This window comes from Thunnus maccoyii, chromosome 6 (genome assembly GCF_910596095.1).
Source record: "Thunnus maccoyii chromosome 6, fThuMac1.1, whole genome shotgun sequence".
Classification (NCBI taxonomy): Eukaryota; Metazoa; Chordata; class Actinopteri; order Scombriformes; family Scombridae; genus Thunnus; species Thunnus maccoyii.
Window position 1 is genome coordinate 4,029,024 of NC_056538.1, and position 20,041 is coordinate 4,049,064.

General features: G+C 39.7%; 2 protein-coding genes across 5 annotated transcripts; both read left to right on the forward strand.

Moving 5' to 3' along the window:
- Positions 1-1,114: 1,114 nt before the first annotated feature.
- Positions 1,115-8,798, forward strand: usf1 (upstream transcription factor 1). 4 transcript variants are annotated; one of them, XM_042415433.1, is made up of 11 exons: positions 1,115-1,163; positions 1,794-1,855; positions 1,979-2,028; positions 2,300-2,412; positions 3,009-3,122; positions 5,144-5,297; positions 5,567-5,654; positions 6,494-6,552; positions 6,646-6,740; positions 6,884-7,012; positions 8,042-8,798. In XM_042415433.1, the coding sequence occupies exons 2-11, from the start codon at positions 1,848-1,850 to the stop codon at positions 8,129-8,131; spliced, it is 900 nt and encodes a 299-aa protein (XP_042271367.1). In that variant the 5' UTR covers positions 1,115-1,163; positions 1,794-1,847; the 3' UTR covers positions 8,132-8,798. The 4 variants fall into 4 exon arrangements, with proteins under 4 accessions (XP_042271367.1, XP_042271368.1, XP_042271369.1 ...); XM_042415434.1 differs by lacking the exon at positions 1,115-1,163 and adding an exon at positions 1,318-1,336; XM_042415435.1 differs by lacking the exon at positions 1,115-1,163 and having other exon boundaries at positions 1,600-1,855; positions 5,159-5,297.
- Positions 8,799-9,678: 880 nt separating this feature from the next.
- Positions 9,679-19,399, forward strand: LOC121898910 (glucuronokinase with putative uridyl pyrophosphorylase). The gene is made up of 23 exons (XM_042414428.1): positions 9,679-9,912; positions 10,145-10,251; positions 10,365-10,409; positions 10,543-10,696; positions 10,808-10,879; positions 11,175-11,263; positions 11,369-11,525; positions 11,801-11,878; positions 12,434-12,525; positions 12,686-12,791; positions 12,890-12,969; positions 13,059-13,127; positions 14,953-15,013; positions 15,139-15,155; positions 15,265-15,322; positions 15,538-15,630; positions 15,745-15,805; positions 15,898-16,011; positions 16,358-16,415; positions 16,739-16,807; positions 17,592-17,625; positions 17,730-17,801; positions 19,304-19,399. The coding sequence occupies exons 1-23, from the start codon at positions 9,886-9,888 to the stop codon at positions 19,397-19,399; spliced, it is 1,809 nt and encodes a 602-aa protein (XP_042270362.1). The 5' UTR covers positions 9,679-9,885.
- Positions 19,400-20,041: the final 642 nt, after the last annotated feature.

Sequence of the window (20,041 nt, forward strand, 5' to 3'; positions counted from 1 at the left end):
GACTCTTTCTGGAATAACATATGTTATAGTACCTCAATAGCCATTGATGACATAGTTTTACATGGTGAAACAGGATCTTTTATATTTAAAAACAAAAACAAAACACATTTAATGAACTTTCTTCGTCTTAACAGAGAGCCAGTAAACAGTAAATATGTTACCTGCATGAATGTCTGCTTTAATAAGTGTTATGAGTTACAGCACAAGCTGGCTCTTTATAAAAGCAGTTTTCATTAAGTCTTGTCGCACTGGTTTATAGCTCAGTGGTTACTTCGTTCAACAATTCTCACTGCGAGGATACGCTGATCTCCATCCCTTCGCGGGATCGAACCACGGGCGCTGTCCAGTGTTTTCCGCCCCTCTGATCTCACCTGTGTGTTGTCTTTCATCACGTTTAATAACTCTCAGAAACACTGCAGTTTGTAGTTAAAGTGAGATAAACTGTGTCAGTTCGGCCAAGAGTAAAGAGTAAAGAGTGAAACCTAAGTTCCACATATCAAAGAAGCAGGTTGACTCTACTAGGACACAGCGTTTAACTTGATGTTATCGCTGCGGGATTTATTTTAATATTTTAATAATAATAAAGAAGTCATAATCTGTAAATGTTACAGTGAATGTTGTGAGGGATTTACGACATTGAGACCGTCAAATATCCAGCTGACACCCGCCTCAACAGTGAACCCCCTAGGTCGGGATGAAGCCTGCCGGTCAGTTTCACCTCGTCAAGTTCGCAACATTATATAGAAGTTTTCCGGTTGTGTCAAAATAACGTAATTCGCCATTTTCCAATGATAACAAATACAGCGTTATACATTAAGTTGAGGGTTATATTTAAGAACAACATGTTGTAGTAGAAGTAAATCATTCGCAATGTAATTGGCAGCACCGTTAGTCTATATTAGGGCAGTACAAGCTAGTGCAAAGTACCACATTACAGTGAACATTTCTCCCATTTTTATTTTATCAACCTACTATTTCAGAGACATGATATTCCCCAAATGCCCACGGGCTACCACAACTGATGGTGACAGTAGCAACACAGACAGCGGGTCATTTTATTTTAGTAAAGTAAAATATGTATTTTGGGAGTTTCCCGTTGCGCATGCGTACTCTGACACTGGCGCTGGTCTGTTGACAAATATCGGGGGAGGGACCACTGCGGCGTAAGTAGATCTTTGTTCACACGGGAATATATTCAACATAATGTAGCACCGTGTTTATAATGTAGCAATTTAATTATAGTTTAGACTGTATTTATCAGCTACTGCCTCCATTCAGCTAGCAGACGGGAAAGTGCTTTTGTTTAAACATCTGTAAAAACCGCTGGGGCCGAAAGGTAGGATCCGCGTCGAGCTAGCCACAATGAACCATGTGGTTTCCGGTACGATCCCCCAAATTAAAATACCGGTTTAAACAGCCATCGAAACTTTTGTGATTAACAAAGCATTAAAGTCAAAAGACAAACCACATATAGTAATTGCAACAAAGAAATCATAACGCGCTTCTAAAATACTAATGTTCACCGCACACATGAAGCGCAACGTATGTTTTATTTGGTACTGTCCAGTTCTTTGCTTTAATTTTGAAAGCAAACACGTCCAGTGTCCGGTATCTCCAATAGTAACGTTCGATCTGACTCAGCTCCCACACAAAGCTACCACAACCCCTCTTCTAACGTCGTTTCGGGGTTTATTTTCTGTTTCAGGCCCGGGGTCGATAAGTTAGTCAGTATTGTGCAGTTGTGAGCAGAGTTTCCTGCGTCTGTTTGTCAAACTTATGAACTTGTTTCACAGCCTGGCTGTGGGAGAGAGTGAAGGCGGTCTCTTCGTCCAAGACTGTCGGCAGAAATGAAGAGGTGAGTGAGACTTAAACATGCGCCATTGCTAACTAATAACAACAAATACGTTTATATAGACAAGCCTGGTCTACCCTCTACTACGGTGTTAATTAGCTCTCTCCTGTGTTTTTACATGTGCAGCCAACAGAAAAGCCCTGAACCAGATGGGAGTGTTACTGTCAACGAGGAAGGTAACAACTATTAGTAATATATTTAGAAAACGAATATTCAGTGGAAATGTTGTATTATGTATGTGTGTGCTAGCATGCACCCCATGTTCAAGCACTGTCTTTTGAAAGTTTGAAACTCATAAATTGGTGAGGGTTTAGACTTACAAGTGTCACTATGTGTTTGTCTCTGTCCTGCAACACCGATCATGTACTTTGAAGCGTAAAACTGCTCTTTTTCCTCCCATGAGGTGTTTGTGATACTTTCATTTCATGTGGCTTTTTGCTCCCTCAGGGTCTGTAGCCACTGCAGAGGACCCAGCAGCTATTGCCACCATTCAGTCTGCTGCCACCTTCACTGATCAACCCATCAAATATCTCTTCAAGACAGAAGGAGCAGGTGGACAGGTAGGAAGGAGTATTGACACAAAACTTCTGGCAAAAAAAAACAATAATTTGAGTTAACATCATTTATCAGTATGGTGATCACAGTGAAAGCAGATTGTTGGGTTAATATTGTAGCTACAGAACTGAAAGATATCACACTGGAGTAAAATTTAAGGCACATTTGTGAAATGTTAATGAAACAATCAAATTAAGCAGAAGGCAGAAGCCTCTGTGGCTAAATGAGAGCATGCAAAATGTGTCATTGTAATCAGAAAACAGCATTTGAGACAATGGACTGTCACGGAAATTGACTTGAGTTTGTGCTGGAAATATATTAGCAAAAATATATTACTGGTGTACTGTCATTGCAATCATATCAACAGAGTTTTAGACGTGCAGACTTTGTGAAATGTGACTTCACATTTCTTGATAATTGAGCCAGTGTGCCAGTCACATCAGCTCCTGGTCTCAGTACTCGTGACCCACTTCACTTAATGAAGACCTAAAAGTAGAAGTTTGATTCTGTGTGTGTGTGTGTGTATGCTCTGCAATTGTCCGTGTGTCACCTATAGTAGTAATAAGATATTGACCACTCGGTGTAATGTGTGGTGTCCCAGGTGACCTACAGAGTGATCCAAGTGTCGGATGGCCAGCTGGAGGGTCAGACAGACGGAGGTGCCGCAGTCAGCCTGGTCACAGGCTTCCCTGCAACCACTCAGACTGTCACACAGGTGAGAACAACCCTGACCAACTGCCACTTAGCCACAAGGGAGCGCCAATCTACCGAGGCAGAGACACCACCGCAGGGCCAGTGAAGTCCCGCTCTAGCCATGGCTTTAAGGGCACTGAGCCAAAATGTTAAGTGAGAAAGAGAGCATTAATTTCAGTTGTGCGCATATTTATTAATGCGCTGCCCTTATGATTTTGTCTGTTAACACCCCAAAGAGATCAGAACATGTGTGGAAATATTAATGGGTGCATTAAATCTAAGAGACACAGACAATAAGCTGCATTCAAAGTAATTTCCTGTCAACTCTCCCAAACTTTTAACAACCAACCTGCTTTTGTTTGTAGTGTTTAAAGTATATTTGATGTTAGCAACACAGATGCACAGTCACTGTTTAATATGTCAAGTTAAATAAATCTAAAACAATCATGGTGGGAAATAATTTTCCCATATTTTAGTACTAATAGTAGCATTTCTGGAAATTTGGATGAAGATTGTAAGTGTACTGTGTACTGGTATACTGTATTTTTTTTTTTTTTTTTTTACAAAAATCACAGTGTGTAAATGTGATACTGGCACATCCCTAATGAGCACCTATTTTCCAACACTCATATTTTTACCCAGAAGTGCCAGATTACAGCTAAATTCACTGACACTATGTGTATGGATGGACAGTGGTGAGTGGTACCCACATTATAACTGACACATTCAAGCTGACCACAGCTGTTGAGCTCTACAAAATACAAAACTATCAAGTGTTTCAGCCCTAACCCTTTCAAGCAGACTGGAGGTGAGTGTTTGATACTAAAGGCATTGATTTTTTTTCTGGATTTTTACTGTAAAAGGATCTCTAGTAAAGGCAAATCCACTCAAATAATAACATCAAAAATGATAGAATATTTAGGGCTGTAGTCTGCTGGTCGACTGCTCGATTAGTTGGTCGATATGCTCTCGCCTGACTAAATTCTCATTGGTCGAATAATCTCTGTGTTACTTTCATAAGGAGAAAAGTGCCACATCAATAGCTTTCCAGGATTAATCCATTATTTCCTGCGGCGGGAGGGACAGACTAACAAATTACCTGTGAAACATAGACTGTATGGGGGTGTATTCAAAACACCCCCGTTGTTTTCACAACTTTGAACTCGCCCAACCTAATGGAGACTGCTGGGTCTAACTGTACTCAACGTTTACTGAGCGTTTACTGAACGTATTTAACATTTACTGAATCAGTGGTTCTCTTATAATTATCACAACAAGAACTCCCGCCAGGCCAAAAAAATATTTTTTAATGCCAAAATTAACGCCAAATATCCATTCATTCGGAAATCAATAGCATTTGTGAGTCTCTGTGCAGCGCTGTTCAGCACGCGAGTCAACCTCTGTGTCGTTGCCTGGGAAACTATTGGTAGTGTATGTTCATTAAGGAATAGGGTATTGTGTAGTATGTTTGCGTAGCGGCTGGGAAAGCGGAGCAGCAAGAAAGTGACGGTGGATGCGAGCGGAACAGAGGAAAAGGTCAGCAGAAAGTTGTCAGTCTGGCAGTAAATGTACAGTACAGACTACAGTGTAACAGTTAATAAATGCTAAAAAGTCAAATCTGTTGTTTCCCCAAGAGCTGGAAAAGTGAAGGGGGTTAGCTCCAAAGTTAGCATCAATGGGTTAGCCTAACCTGAAGACACAAAACATAGAAATAGAGAACAGAGAAATGTGTGACTGCTGAGTTCACTGAGAACTCTGTCCCGTTACATCCAACCCCCCTCCCCAACCAAAACTATGAGCTGAAAGACACTAAAAGCTCTGTAGAGCTGAGGGGAACAGCAGTCAGGTGATATTCCTCTGTGCATTTGTTACTACGAGCGGTCCCTTACACATACAAATTGCCATGTGATTCATTGTTAATATAAAAATGCTGATTATATCCTCTTTAAAGATGCTTACTTGCAACTTCAGTTTCTTTATAGACTATATCTGAATAGGGCAACAAAAGACTTAACAGTGCAGTAACTGTCTCTTTGACTTCAGGCTGTGTTCTCCCAGTCAGAGGGGTTGGAGGGAGATGGCAGCGCTGAGACACAGTACACATACTATCCCGCCACCATCGCAGACGCCACAACTGGCACCATGGTGACCACGGTGCAGGCGTCTGACACACTGCTGGGCCAGACAACACCCACAGGTATTGACAAAGCTATGGCAAGGTGTACACACGCTAAAGCTTATGATGTTGTAGACTTGCTTGAAAAATACAGTAAAATGCTATTTTCATTCAACACTGGAATTGATATACTATAATATACTGTATATATGATATAATGTATGTAATATGTAATAGCAGTCTTTTTTATTTAAGACTTAACAGAGTAAGAATTCATAAAGATGTTTATCGTAAGCTGCTACATGTCTGCTTGTACTTATTTATGCAGCTGACATTCATTTGTTTTACAGGGCAGCTCTATGTGATGATGTCACCCCAGGAAGTTTTGACGGGATCCAATCAAAGGACAATCGCACCTCGCACTCAGCCATACATAGCGTAATTACATCTTAATTTAACAGAATTAAAACTAGTGGTGCAACAGATCGTAGTTGATCAGTGATCCGTACAGATCGCCCCTCACGGTTCAGCTCGCATGTGAACCGTGGATTAATTGCAAAATTTAACATCTCATTTAAGACAAAATAAACAAACAGCTGTAAGTACAAGTCATGGACAGACAGCGTGTCGCTAACAGGGATTTTAAAGAGCAACAACCAAACCAGCATCTAACGGGTCCGTAGTGACATCTGCAGCTATGTTTACCTGCTGTTTAATGTGCTGCAGCTGAGCAGCTAATTAGCTATCTAGCTGCTAACTGACGTTAGTGGTGCACTTTTCCCTGGTGAATGTTTGTTTGATGGCGCGTTCAACAAACTAAGCTTCAAGACAAGACTTGTGTTCATGTTTGTAAGTTATCATCAAGTTTAGATGATGTGGACACAGGCTGTTGTTTCATTCACTACCATGTTTAAAGGAAGAAGGTGTCATGCCTCATATTGCAATTTAATTTAACAATTGAGCTTTGAATATTTTATATATTTTAAGATTTTATTTAACCATTGGACATCTTGAATGTTGTTTTCATTTAAGACCATGGGCAAAAGTTCCATGCTGTAAGAATATATGGAAAACAAAGTTTTATTTGTCTCCCCCTTTTTTTTTTCCCGGCTGATCTGAAAAATGATCCGATCCATGACTCAAATCTGTGATACGATCCGAACCGTATCACAGTTTTGTGATCCGTTGCACCCCTAATTAAAACTCTACCACAGATTAAAAAAAATTTTTTTAAAAACGGAAACAAACAATCATCTTACTCATAATCTGTTTTGTAGAAAGCAAGAAGCTCCTCGGGCTTCCAGAGATGAGAAACGACGAGCTCAGCACAACGAAGGTTTGTGAAGATTTAACTGTGTTTTACCACAAATGTTTGAATCGATGTGTATGAAAGAGGACATGTTTCAAATTGAGAGATTTGTCACTACAGTTGAGCGCCGGCGCAGGGACAAGATCAACAACTGGATAGTGCAGCTGTCGAAGGCCATACCAGACTGTAACGTGGACTACACCAAGACAGGACAGGTGAGTTTCATACTGGAGGTACTGGAGATAAATCCAGTGAGAGCATGTTACTCCTCAGAGTTCATCATCATATATCAAACAAAGCGTTTTCTTTTTTCTCTAAAACTTTTACATCTTTGAAACCTTTGTGTGTTTTGTTTTAGAGTAAAGGAGGTATTTTGTCTAAAGCCTGTGAATACATCAAGGAACTTCGACAGAGCAACCTGAAGCTGGGGGAAGATATCAGCACTCTTGATCGTCTCAGGATTGACAACCAGCTACTCAGACAGGAGGTATGTTAGCGTATGTTTAGGGGTTTTAAAGACTAATCTGCCAGTGCTTTGGGACTAAAGTGGCCGAGTCTCACTACTTTTTTCTACTGTTCAAGATTTGACATATTGACATTGACATTCTCAAATTGAGTAGAAAGACATGGCAACAATATAATGTTGTTGAGGTATTTTGTTCCTGTTAGAGTAAAGGTCTGTGAAGCAGTATTTACATCAGCCTGTAGACCTGTAGAGGTTATTAAAGTCACTGTGACCCTTCAGACAAAGGCAGACAAACTGCACCCCAGGATTATTAATAACGTTTCTGTTCGACCTCCACAGTCTGGATGTGAAGCTGCTCTGTGTGAAGATTACTTGCTAGCTCATGATTATAAATGAACTAACTTTATTTCCATGATTCCTTGCATTATAATAACTTAGCAAAAGTTTGGCGTCATACCGCTGACAAACAATAGTCTGTAGCCGTCCTTGATTGGTCCATTGTCAGCATGCTGCACATAACACAAACATGGAGATATAATGGAGATAAATTAAAGTGAATCTGATGGTCTTTGCCTCTTATTTTTCTCCAAAGTTGCAGTTTATTGTTGGAGCAGCTGATACAGTAACAGAACAGAATGGTCTGTGTGGTTTTGGTGATTTGCAGGTGAAAAGATGTCTAGCCACCTTTTTCAAATTTGACTTCATTTCATTGCGTTTTATTTTCTTTATAAACTTTGTTTCATTGGCATTATTAACAAGTAATAAAGTCAGCAGAATGGGTTTCAAATTCTTCACATATATAACAGTGTTATTGTGCAGGCTTACCAGCCAGAAGCCACCACAGTAATGTCAGCTAGTTTACTTCCACCTTCAGCCTGGACGTGTCTATTGAAAGCCATATAACTAATAAAGTATGAAGGTGATGACTACATTTTAATAAAAGACCAATTATCAGCTTCCACAGTTAATCATGACTGAGTTAGCTGCAGTCAGTGCGTTCCTCATAGAAAGTTTTATTCATTACTGCTGTGTCGTCTGTGTTATTTTGAGGTGGAAGACTGGAAATCCAAGAATCAGATCCTGAGGAACCTTCTGCGACAACACGGCATTGTGGGATCATCCAGCACAGACCCCCAGTGAGGCAACGGGTATTTTTGAAGACAACCACATATGGGCCAAAAGAGTACTTGAAATGCTTTGAGATACTTCATTTGTGATCAAGTGTGCATGAAATAGGAAGAAACAATTGAATATTGTCCTAAATATTCAACTCCAGTGACTTTGCTAAATGACGCATATTTGCTTTGAAGGTTTGTAAAGAAATCATTTGCTCTGATAAATACAACCCAATCATAATTACAAGACATTTGAAAAGAGAGGAACTAGTCAAATCAATTTAGCCCTCAAAGAACGCCTTCCTCTGCAAACGTTACGATTGTTTCATCAGTATCCAGTAAAGTAAGCTCTAAAACACTTCTCATGTCAGTTTCTTTTTCTTAACCTCTGCAGTACTCTGCTTCTCTGTATCAAATGCACTCATGTTAATGTCTCCAAACAACATTGTATTCATGCTTTGACTTGTTTTCATCTCTTTTCAGTATCACTTTGACCAGATGATACCAAGTTTGTCAACCAGTTCATAACTCAGCTCTTTTGATTTGTATTTTTGTATGTCGTTTCATTAAGCCTCACTGGGGACAATAATTACATTGCAACAATGTAACTAACTAAATAAATTGGGCTGGGTAAGCATTGTATGGTAGGTAGGCTATGTAGTATGTCTTTATAATAAAAAAAAATCAAATTATCTGCTGTGTTCAGTTGTGTTTATAAAAGCTGGTAAACTGGTTAAAGGATGTACAAGAGCTTTTTTGCATGAGTGTATATAATGGGCATATTATGATATGACCATATTACATACATTAGATATAGCATACAGTATATACACAGTATGTTGGACTGTAGCTTGAAGATGAACTCAGGTGGTCGTGAGTAAGTTTTATTTTGTAGTTCTTGTCGGAAGTAGTTCTTCTCATTGGCGCTGGTTGAATTCAGCTCTGACAGCACTCTGTTTTATTATTTAAAGAAACCTGCCGGACAGCACACACCGAAGTTACCCTAATGATCTGTATACTGCTGGTAGCCGGTCACGGCACCGTGTTAGAGGCTCAGATTAAGGTAAGCAGCTGTATGTAGCAGCACAAATAAGGTGAGTCTCTCCAGTGCAGAGTTCACATCAGTATCACTGTTGTAAAATCTGCACGTTTCAAACAGCGCTGGTTGCTGGCTAGCATATACAGCTGTTAATCCAACTGTTCAGACATTTACGGAGTTGCAAGGATTAACTGGTGTCAGCGGTTTACATCCCGTCCAACAGTCACAACTATTTTGTGTAAAATAACACGTTTGAACAAACTCCAGCTGGTTCTTACCGGCCGCGGCTTGCGACATTTTTATTTTCCTAGGATGGCAAAGTCATGACCCTCCCTACTCCTCTATTGATTGGCTTGCCTTGATATTCTAACCCTAATCCTAACCAATCTCATTCCTCATATCTAAACCTGACCAACCCAATCAACGAAGGCAATGAGTACTAGCCAATCAGAGGCAGAGTAGGGCGGGTCATGACTTCGCCATCCTAGGAAAAGAAATACCGTCCCCTGCTGTGTATTTCGATCAAATCTAATCGCAGGAGTTTGAGTTGGACGAAAACCGATGCCAGTAGTTGATTTATATATATGACAAATTATTGAAGATAATCTATTTTTTGATTTGATGGGTTAGCTAAATATACATGTTCATCATAAAAGAAAGACAACATAAGAGAGCTAGATTCTCTCATTAAGTTTGGCGTGACGTCAACGGGACGTGGGACGGTCCACTAATAACTTCTGATGAATTTTGACTTGAATGGCTACAAGGTGATGCACATAATTTTGCTAGTAGCTACATTAAGCATTTTACATGTGTGAAGTGTTAATCAAAACATGTAATATTTGTAATACTTAGAAAGGGCGTTAACATTATAGCAAAAAGCAGTGAGGACTGAAGCCAAATCATGTTCCAGTATATATTAACATGGTATTGTATGTTAATTAAGTAATTTTTAGTTTGAGGGGGGCTGTGTTCTCCATCTCTCCTCTCCTCACACAGAATGATGACACAGGCTTGTACAGCCACCTCACTGGGGTACCAAAGGCCTTGCTGCCCGGCATTGGAGGAAAGAAGATCCTTGACTTTTGGTGGGAAACGGTCAACATGTGCGTAACAGCGGCAAGTGGCCCAAACATGATGTTTTGTCCCCAGTCACTGTAACACTTGCAGATCATGTTTTGGTGGAGTTCTGCTAATTGCAGGTCTGATTTCTCCCCAGGAGACAGTTGTTCACAGAAGTGTATCTTGTCACTAATGCAGACAAGTGAGTACACAAAGAATATTAACTTAATTATCTTCTACAGACACTTGAAAGACACCACTGACATTGAATTGGTGGTTCTTTTTGTTGGTGAAGCCACTTTTACTCTGTTGTGCTCAATTCTCATCCTGGGTAGGTATAAGTACTATGAGCGCTGGGCGACAGCTAATGACTTCCCGGTGGAAAATGTGATAAATGATGGCAGCACCACATTGGAGGACCGCCTTGGAGCTGTGGCTGACCTGGAGCTGGCCATACGCAGCCGTAAGCTGAAGGACGACATCATGGTGGTACGATAAATGTAACCGTTCAGTTCCATTTGACTGTGTTGACTAGCTGAATAATGTTAAAAGTGAATCAGTGTCTGTTGCACACTAAGGATTTCTTCTCTGTGTAAGCAGATTGCAGGGGACATGTTGTGTTCAGACCAGAACTTTGACATTGCTCAAGTTATCCGCTTCTTCAGGTCAAAGGTGAGATTCACTACAACACAAATGTGCATCAGGAACTTGTGCTTATATTCAAACACACATAATCATTTTGTTGACATAAAACTGTACAATCTAAAGTCGAAAGAGTAGCCTTCATCCATCAAACATGTAAAATCCTCTCAAGAGCAGTGTCATAAAGTCAAAAACAGGCAAAGTGAAAATATCCAGAATGAAAAAGGCTTGCCACAGGTCAAATCATTTTTTCCATGGCCTTTTTTTGTGGAGGTGAAGTGTTAAGGAACATGCACCAGCCCAGTCTTTTGTGTCTGTGTTGCAGCCTGGAGAGCTGATCATATACTATGAACTGGAGGAAGGTGAGAAAAGCAGCTCCAGGGGCATCGTGGAGGTCTGCCCTGACAACCATAGGTAAGAAGAAAGAAGTTGTTTTATCCTCTCAGTCCCATAATGCACAAGAAATACCTCACTGTGTGAAGTTATTGAAGGTTCATGTATGTATGTTGTATGAATCAGGATAACTCGCTTCTTGGAGAAACCACAGGAAGGGCTGACAGCCTCCCGACTGGCCAGCGTGGTGTTTTACTGCATCCAGAGAGACACGCTGTCCTACCTGTCTGACTTCCTCAGTGTGCTGCCTCAGGCCAGAAACAGGTCCTTCGGACGATTCTGGGTTCGTAAAGTGACAGAAAGCAACATATGCTGTTCATTTTATACAGGCAACGTCAAACATGAACAATCTTCTGGATATGGTGACTTGTAGTTAAGATTTTTAACAACAGTTGAGTTCAGTGAGGGAAATAGATTCTAAGTGCTGCCTTGATGGATTTTTTTTGTTGAAATAACTTCAATAAGTTTATGTCATTTTATTTTTGTCTTTGCTTTTCATTATGATGGTAAATCAAAATGAACAAACAGTTATTTTTATGGCTCCTTCTTCTTCTTCAGGAGTGGCTCATCAATGAGAAGCAGCTTGATGTGTTCGGGATGAAGCTTCCCACTGGCTTCCAGCTCATTGGACAAGTGGTTTGTACTTTTATCTCCTGTTATCAACAATGTTACATCTTTATTTTCCCACACACAACATTACCTGGTGAGAACTCCGAGATGATTTTAGCGCCTCATAATGTTTGCCATTATTATTTTTACCCTTGGTTTGCAAAATTTACATCTAGAAATACTTTATATCTTGGGCTACTACTTGTAAAGTGTAAGTGTATTGCAGGGTGTGTTTAGCTGCACCAGTCATCTTTGCATGTGGTAGTAAGAGATGACAGCTGAAATATTTTAATATTTAAAAGGCTTCTTTACCCAGAAATCATGTAATGTGACATGAGCTGCAAACTGGCCACTTGTACCTAAATGTCCCTAATTTACCCTCCATCAGATTAGACAGGTCTACACTCTATGAACCTGACTACTTAATACTGGTCATATTGCTGCTAGTTAAGGGCAAGTTGGGTGACTACACTATCCTCCCACAGGGACTGGATGCTGATAAGTGGAGTTGTATATAAAACTCTGTCATAGTTTTTACATTTCATTGCACCTCTAATAACATGTTTTCTCTTGACATCTCAGGGTCTGTCAGACTACACCAAGTGGCTCACCCACTACTCCACCAAGCAACAAGACAATCCTGCTAAACCAATCACGTGCCGGTCGTATGCCAGGTTATAAAACACAGACTTAAAGCTTGACCTTCTACTTTAATTTGAATTTACTTTTTCAGAAATGTGCCTGTTTTCCTTCCTAATTCATGACACTTAAATGTTAGAATACACCCTGATAGACGCTGTAAGGATTGATTTCCAAATGAACAATGACTTACAGGGTTGGATTAATGGGGAATCCATCAGACGGCTTCAACGGGAAAACCATCGCTATGAGCATCTCTAACTTCTGGGCTGAGGTCACTCTAGTGGAGAGCCAGACTTTGGTAATGCACACACACACCTCTATGCATACACAGAAGCTAAAACACCTTCATCAGGAATAAACTGTGAAAACGTCATGTGTGTTTCTGTTATATTCCAGGTATTAGTCCCTCATCCACTCAATGACCCTACGGAGTTTGGAAGCTTGCAAGATCTCTTCTGCATCAGCAGGAAGGAAGGGTGTGCACACATGATTTAATGACCTTAAATATATGACAGTGTTGTTCATGTTCTGTTTTTTTCATATCTATGTTCATCATCCGCTGTAGGTACCTTGGAGGCCTCCGGCTGCTGCAGGCCACCTGTAAGAAGTTCTACCAGTTCTGCTCCAAACAAGGGTGAGATTAGTAACTCTTATAACAGCTTTCCAGGCCAACACAGTGGATTTGACACACAACTTGAATATTTACTTGCAACAGGATGTTTGTATTTTGCATCAGAGGCAGACATGTTTTCGTTGTACTGTGCAGAATACCCAGCTTCCAAATCACATGCTGAGAGTCTATAGCCATGCTAGCAGCTCTGTGAGGCTGAACTTGAGCTAAATGCTAACATCACCATGCTAATATGCTCACTACGACAATGCTAGTGTGTTGATGTTTAGCAGGTATAATGTGCACCATGTTCACAGTGTTGGTTTAGCATGTTAATATTTGCTTATTAGCACTAAAGAGAGTGCAGCTGAGACTGATGGGAATGAGTTTTCTTGCAGGTATTTGGTCATAAATCAAAATATGATGGCGTTAGATGAAAGTCAGGAGATCAAAGATGTTACAGTTCATCCTCTGGGGACTATGAATGTGTGAATCAACTTCTTGAACTTTTCTTCCTCACATTTTATGAAAAGCTGATTTTAGTATTTGTCCTTCAAATAATTGACCAATATACACCAGCACCCTGTCCTTCCATTTCTTAAAGCTAATATCAGTGATGGATGGAGAAAATTCTGGATTTGTTGCAAGTTCCTCTCTGAGCAAATGAGCAGAGCTTCAAGGTCTGCTTCAAGTGGAGAATGTAGCATCCATAAACGAGGTTCTGCCTTTGTTCAATCTGCTTTTTCTTTTAAAGATGGAATAAGCTTCTGTTAGTCTGAAAACCTGCACAGATTTCCATATTTTCTCCTGTGAAGTTTTGACATTTTTTACTGTTTTCATATCTTTGGATATATATATATGTAATATTTTGATTTTTGTGTTCTGATGTGTGTTTATTCCTATGAAATGTGTTATTGTGTGTGTGTGTGTAGGTTGTTGGTATATTTGTAGTGGGGATGATGGTTTTGCTCTGTGTTTTATTGTTTCTGATCACCTGCCAGGGACTACAGATGGAAATTAGCTAGCAGCTAAATCTGGTACAAAGCATCTTTTCTCTTTGTTTGAGATTAATTAATTTTGTGCATGGTCCTTGATATAAATAGATCTAATAAACTAAAACTAAACTAAACTTTAGTAGCTCTTGATATTGAGTTTTTAGCTCATTCTTTATTTTAGATCATACTTTCCATGTTTTCTCAACCCATTCATTATTTATGAAGTTTAATTTTTTTTTTCCATTCTTTCCACCTCATGAATGATAGAGAACCTCATGGTACCAGACAGAAGTTCTGTTTCATTCTCTCCCACATTGAATCTATAGCTTCTACAATCCATGACACTATTGTTTTGAGTTGTGCTGCTCAATAATAATTTTGCAAATAAAGAGGATTTAGACCTTCATCCTTTTTGGAACTTTTAACCTTAACTTATTCTTGCCTTTTATTTTGGCAGGGAAATATTTCAATAAAGAAATAAAACATCAACCTCATGGTGGCGCTAGAGGAAAAATCAGGATCACCAAAGTCAGCAGAATTCATGCTCTGGGAACCATGAATATCTGTATAAAATTTCATAGCAAGCCATCCCACAGATGTTGAGACATTTCAGTCTGGACCAATGCGACAGACAATATTGTTTCCCATGAATATATTAAAAGATGACAGATTTCTTACTTTTTAAAGCCTTAAATTTAGTTTTTTTGAGCCTGGATGTTTTAAGAACCTCTGTGAATGATATCAGGATCACCTGATACCTGATAACTACTTGACAGTTGACATTGATTCTTCTTGTAATGTGCTTCACTTCCACTGCTGATACGTCTTCAACTTCTGTGTATTCTTCACTGCAGCATTGCTTTGACAAAGCAGAACTTCACATTGAAGTATGACACCAACATTCCTCGGCAAGTGGTGAGGATCTACTCGAACGCTGGTTTCTCAACATACAGTGTAAAGTGTGAAAGCATAAAGCAAACGTGCAACCACCCTTAATATAAAACACTAATGTTTACATTTTTTGTCTCTGTTTCTTGAAGGGCCTCGCTGGAAGCAGGTAATTAGTTCTTGTGGGTTTCTTATCTGTGTAGCCCAACCTAATATGAAAATTATCTTTTACACACTTAATTAATAATCTTCTCGTCTTACAATCCTCTCTTGTGCAGTGCCATCGTCTCAGCTACCCTGAAGTGTCTCATGAAATTCTACAACATCACAGACAATGTGAGGATCTTTTTGCCCTGTTACGATGTGTCACAGAAGCCTTCAGGTTTAACTCTGAGAAGCTTTTCTTTCATCTTCCACCATCTGCCCTTGTAGAAAACCCTTAACAACTTCAGTAATAAGGAAGAGAATAGCATGCACATGAGACAAAGCAGTTAATGTGGAAAACAGCATAAATTAAAAATGACAAAATGTGCTGTTTACGTGAACTCCAGGATCTCCCGAGGCCGATCCGAGCCAACTTCATCCTCAACGTGGAGACTGATGAACTGTTCATTACTGCTGGCCTGCAGGACAGAGTCGTGCAGGTCAGTAACAGAATCAGCATTACGTAAATGCACTGGATTCTGTCACAACATGTTGGTTATCTTTAATTTTATGCCTGCAGTAGCGGCAACTGAGGGATTCTTTTGCCTTTGCAGGTCTATGAAGGATTAGTCTACATGGATTTCAGCAAGAAGCTCATGGAAGAGCAGGGCTATGGTATTTACAACACTGTAGATGCGTAAGCGCTACAGTATGCCAATCATATAAATACTTTTCTTTTCTAAAGTGTGTGTGTTTTGCATTCTCAGGGAACTATATTTCTATGGACATGAGTGACCTTCCATCGTTCTGGCTGGCCTACCTGAGCGACCCCAGCGACTCTGGACGCATCCACAGCAACGTCCGCCAGCGCTGGCTCAGCGGTACGCTGCCCCTCTTCAATTTAAACATCATGGGCTTCCTGGGATTCATGAGATCAACAATCACTGCTAAAATGTCTCAAAACAAGGAACTACAGTATGACCAATATGAGGTTTTGATTCTGATATTTTTGAACATACATTGATACCAGTAATATTTATATGGCAACAGAAGCACATGATACGGAAAGCAACAAGTTCCAGTTTTCTATATGCTGACTTTTTTTGAATAACATGTTTGCCATGTTTGTATTTACATCCCTCTGTTCTTTAAGGAGTCTTAAATGAGAATACACATTGGTTGATGTGTTGAACTGCTTTTTTTTAATGTTGCTCTGTCTTTCCACAGGGGAGCCGCAAGTAGTCGAGGCCATGAAGACTTTTGCTGAGCTCACTGATCAAGCAAGGTTGGTTTATGTTATTACACTTCCTCAAGCAGAAAGTGCAGTAATAAATGCAATAAACAGAGCTGGAGATATTGTCAAATGAATAATGGTAAACGCTAGACATAATTAATCACTGGATTAATTATGTCTCATGCACAACAGTCTCAAAGTAGCTTTGGGTTTTTTATGTAAAATATTTATGCACTTTGAGTTATAAGAAATTCCACATGCATTTTATTTGTTTTGACCTACCTGACAGAAAATGCCAAATATTTTGTCCTGACATGCTCTTAATATTTGAGGTGAACTTTGTCTCATTGATTGACTGAATGTTCTCCCCTCAGGACGGCTCTACAGGACAGAGACTGGAGCCGTCTGGCACAACTGATGGACCAGAACTTCGAGCTGAGGAGGTAACACTATATTTTAATTTGAGGCATTTTTTGTATTTAAAGCATTTTATTTAAATTCAACAAGGAAAGCTACACTGAAGAATGCCCTGGTTAAGACAGGCAGCAATAACAATGATTTACAGACGAGCAACATAAGTCAGAAAACTCAGAATAAGACTCAAAATCCGAATTAGATTAATGAGAAATGCAATTAAAAAATCATGAATAAAATTTCGAATATGATCATGTAAAATATTTCATCCCACAATCAACCTGAATGGCTTTTTAAAACAACCCACGAGCTGTCTAAAACCATAAAAATAGCTGAGACCAATCCAAAACAACCACGTAATGAAACAAACACATCAAGATTCTAAAATAGCCCAAAGCATCGGCAGCCAGGAGAGAGCACACAGCCTCTGCAGCAATGATTTCAATTTACAGAAGGAGATTTGCCATTTTAGATATAACAGCAAAAGGATCCAGGCAGAAGAAGCAGCTTATATAAAAGCTCTTTTACCCAGTTCAGTGTGGACTTTGGGAACTGTTGATGAAAATGAATCCCAGGAAAGCAAAGCTGATTATTCTCTATTTTTGTTTAATACATTTACATTGATTCTGTGGCTGGAACCCAAGAATAGCTTTATATACAGTAGAGGTGTGTGATAGTGCTGTTGTTTAGCAGTGATACTGCATGTAACCAAAGTATGTACGCACCGAGAGGATGTACTCATGGACAGTACATCCCCAAAGTCAAACAAAGGCAACAAAAAAGTGAGATTAAAAATAACAAGTCTTCCCTCAGGTCTGTGTACTCTGACGACTGCTTGGGTGCATGTGTTATTGATCAGTATTCACCATCGCATTTCTCATTCTTCATCTGTGAACCTGCAGGAGTGTTCTTCTCTTTATGTACTTGTAACGTTTCTTCTGATTCTTGCAGTTTGGCTCGGCGGTGAAGTTACCAGGCAGTGGAGGGGCTGTGGTGGGTCTGTGTGTGGACCAGACTAGACTGGTAAGACTGCCCTGCTGTATGTTGAAGGGCTCATCTGCAGCTATCTGAACTCCAGTCTGAGGCCATGGGTTTGGAGCTGTTGCATGCATATTCATGCTAATCTTTCCTTGTTAACCTCACTCAGTGCCTGGACAGTTGCACAATTTCTGGTTTTGACCCTATGCAGAATCTATAAAAACCACTGCTCTGTAACTGTGGTTATAGTAAAATCTGCCCATACTGGCCACAAAGAGCAATTAAAGCAGGTTCAATGAAAGTAATGGGGAGAGAAAATCCACAGTCTCCCACAGCCTTATATTAGCACCAGCTGAACTTTAGAGCACATTACTTCCGGGAACAAGGACTGTTGATTTTGTCCTCCATCCCTGCAATTGCTTTAGATGAACAGGAAGACCAATCACAACAATCAATAACTCTTCCAGTGGAGATATGGGCATGTGGGTATTGAAAAAAAATGTGAAATTATCCTTTAAGCACAAAAGAAGCTGTTTTCTGGATCAAACCTTAGCCTGTATATAAAGATGGTCGTAGCAAGGTTTGATGTCACCCATTGGTTTGCATTGGAGCTGATTTGAAGTCCAGTTGCAGCTTATGGTTGACGTCAAAGCTCAAGTCCTCAAATCTAATTAATGGAGCAATAATTTCCAAAACGACCACCACCATACTTATTAGAGAGCCTGAATTTAGAGATTGTGACCATATTGACTCGAAAAAATGATTGACCTAGCACTTGTAGAGCGAAGTTGACGCTTGTTGTCATTGGAGTATCTAGTGGCCATCTGTGGCACTTTAAGGTTCTTCTGCTTCGGCTTCAGCCTCAAGCTGTTTGCTGCTTGGATCAAACTTTGCTGCAAAAGTTAAAACTGGGATTGAGAATTAATGATGTGATATATTCACATTTTTTTAAGTCTGTCCTAAAACAATAGTCATTTTCCCATATGTACAAAATTCACTCTTTGTTTCCCTGGAAAGTGTTTTGCTGTTGAGCAACAGTGAAGGGACAGTAACACAGTCCACTTGATTTGACCAACTCAGATTGCCAAAGCCTAATATTAGCTTTGGATAAGCTTTTAAATACATTTTTGCACAGAAGGAGGTTTGTGGATTTTGTCCCCCATCACTTACATTGTAAGCACATTAGGAAGGGATCTTTAAACGGCCAGTATGAACAAGAGGAATGATTACAGCAAGAAAAACCTGTATCAATGTACATATGCGCACATGACTGTTCTTTTAAGAAGACTTGAAAGACTATGAACCAATCCTTTAAGGAAAACCAGCCAATGAGAATTGTAAATGGGCAAGTCAACATGCAGTGCCTCATAGCTGAGACTAATACAAGTCCATGATTTAAGAGAAAATGTTTGGAGATCAAGCTCAGGGGAAACTCTTCAAATGATTTGCTGCAACAACTGAAAATAAAAATAAAGAAAAACTACAACCTGTATCTTTACTGTGACCAATATCCTGCTGTCTGATGCAGTGTGTGTTTGACCCACTAGGTGGAGATGAGGCAAGCTTTCCAGGAGGCAGGCTGTGTCTTCTGTGTCATCGCACCATACAACCCATCTGCCAGCAATGTCGGCGGCCAACACTAACCTCATATCTCACCAGGACTCAGTCAGTCTACTCAAGGCCAAGTCATGGTCATCGGTTGGAGATGGCACAGCGTGGCCCCTCAACATGTCCTCTGAGTCCTAATGTCATTTCATAGGACTTATTATTATACAGCAAGATCAAGCTGTTGGTCATCAGTTGTAGGAAATTATGTGAAAGCCATACTTAAAAAAAAAAAATCAGGATTACAATCAGGAATTTAATTTACTAGATGGACCAAAAATAATGTTTAGTCAAATATCATGCATTGTATCACTTTATTTCTAGAAAATTAGTGAATCTGCAAGTGTCAAGGTTTTGCTGCAGATTTGGTGAGATTCAGGACATTTACCAGAGTTATTCTGTGTCACATTCATCATCCACAACAGTGTAAAAATGATTTAAATATTTTTCTACATGTGTGATACATAAATTGTATAGCCTTAATCTCAATTTCTTTGTATAATGAATGTAATTTTTGTACCCAAATTAAAAACTTGTATAGATGTATATGATTTTAGTGTTTTGTCATGTATACTGTGCAGCATGTGATAGTCATGTCTCACTATTAAAAAGTGTCATAACTGAATCTTCCCCTTATGTTCAACACATATTACACACTCACAGATGAGTAGATAAACCCG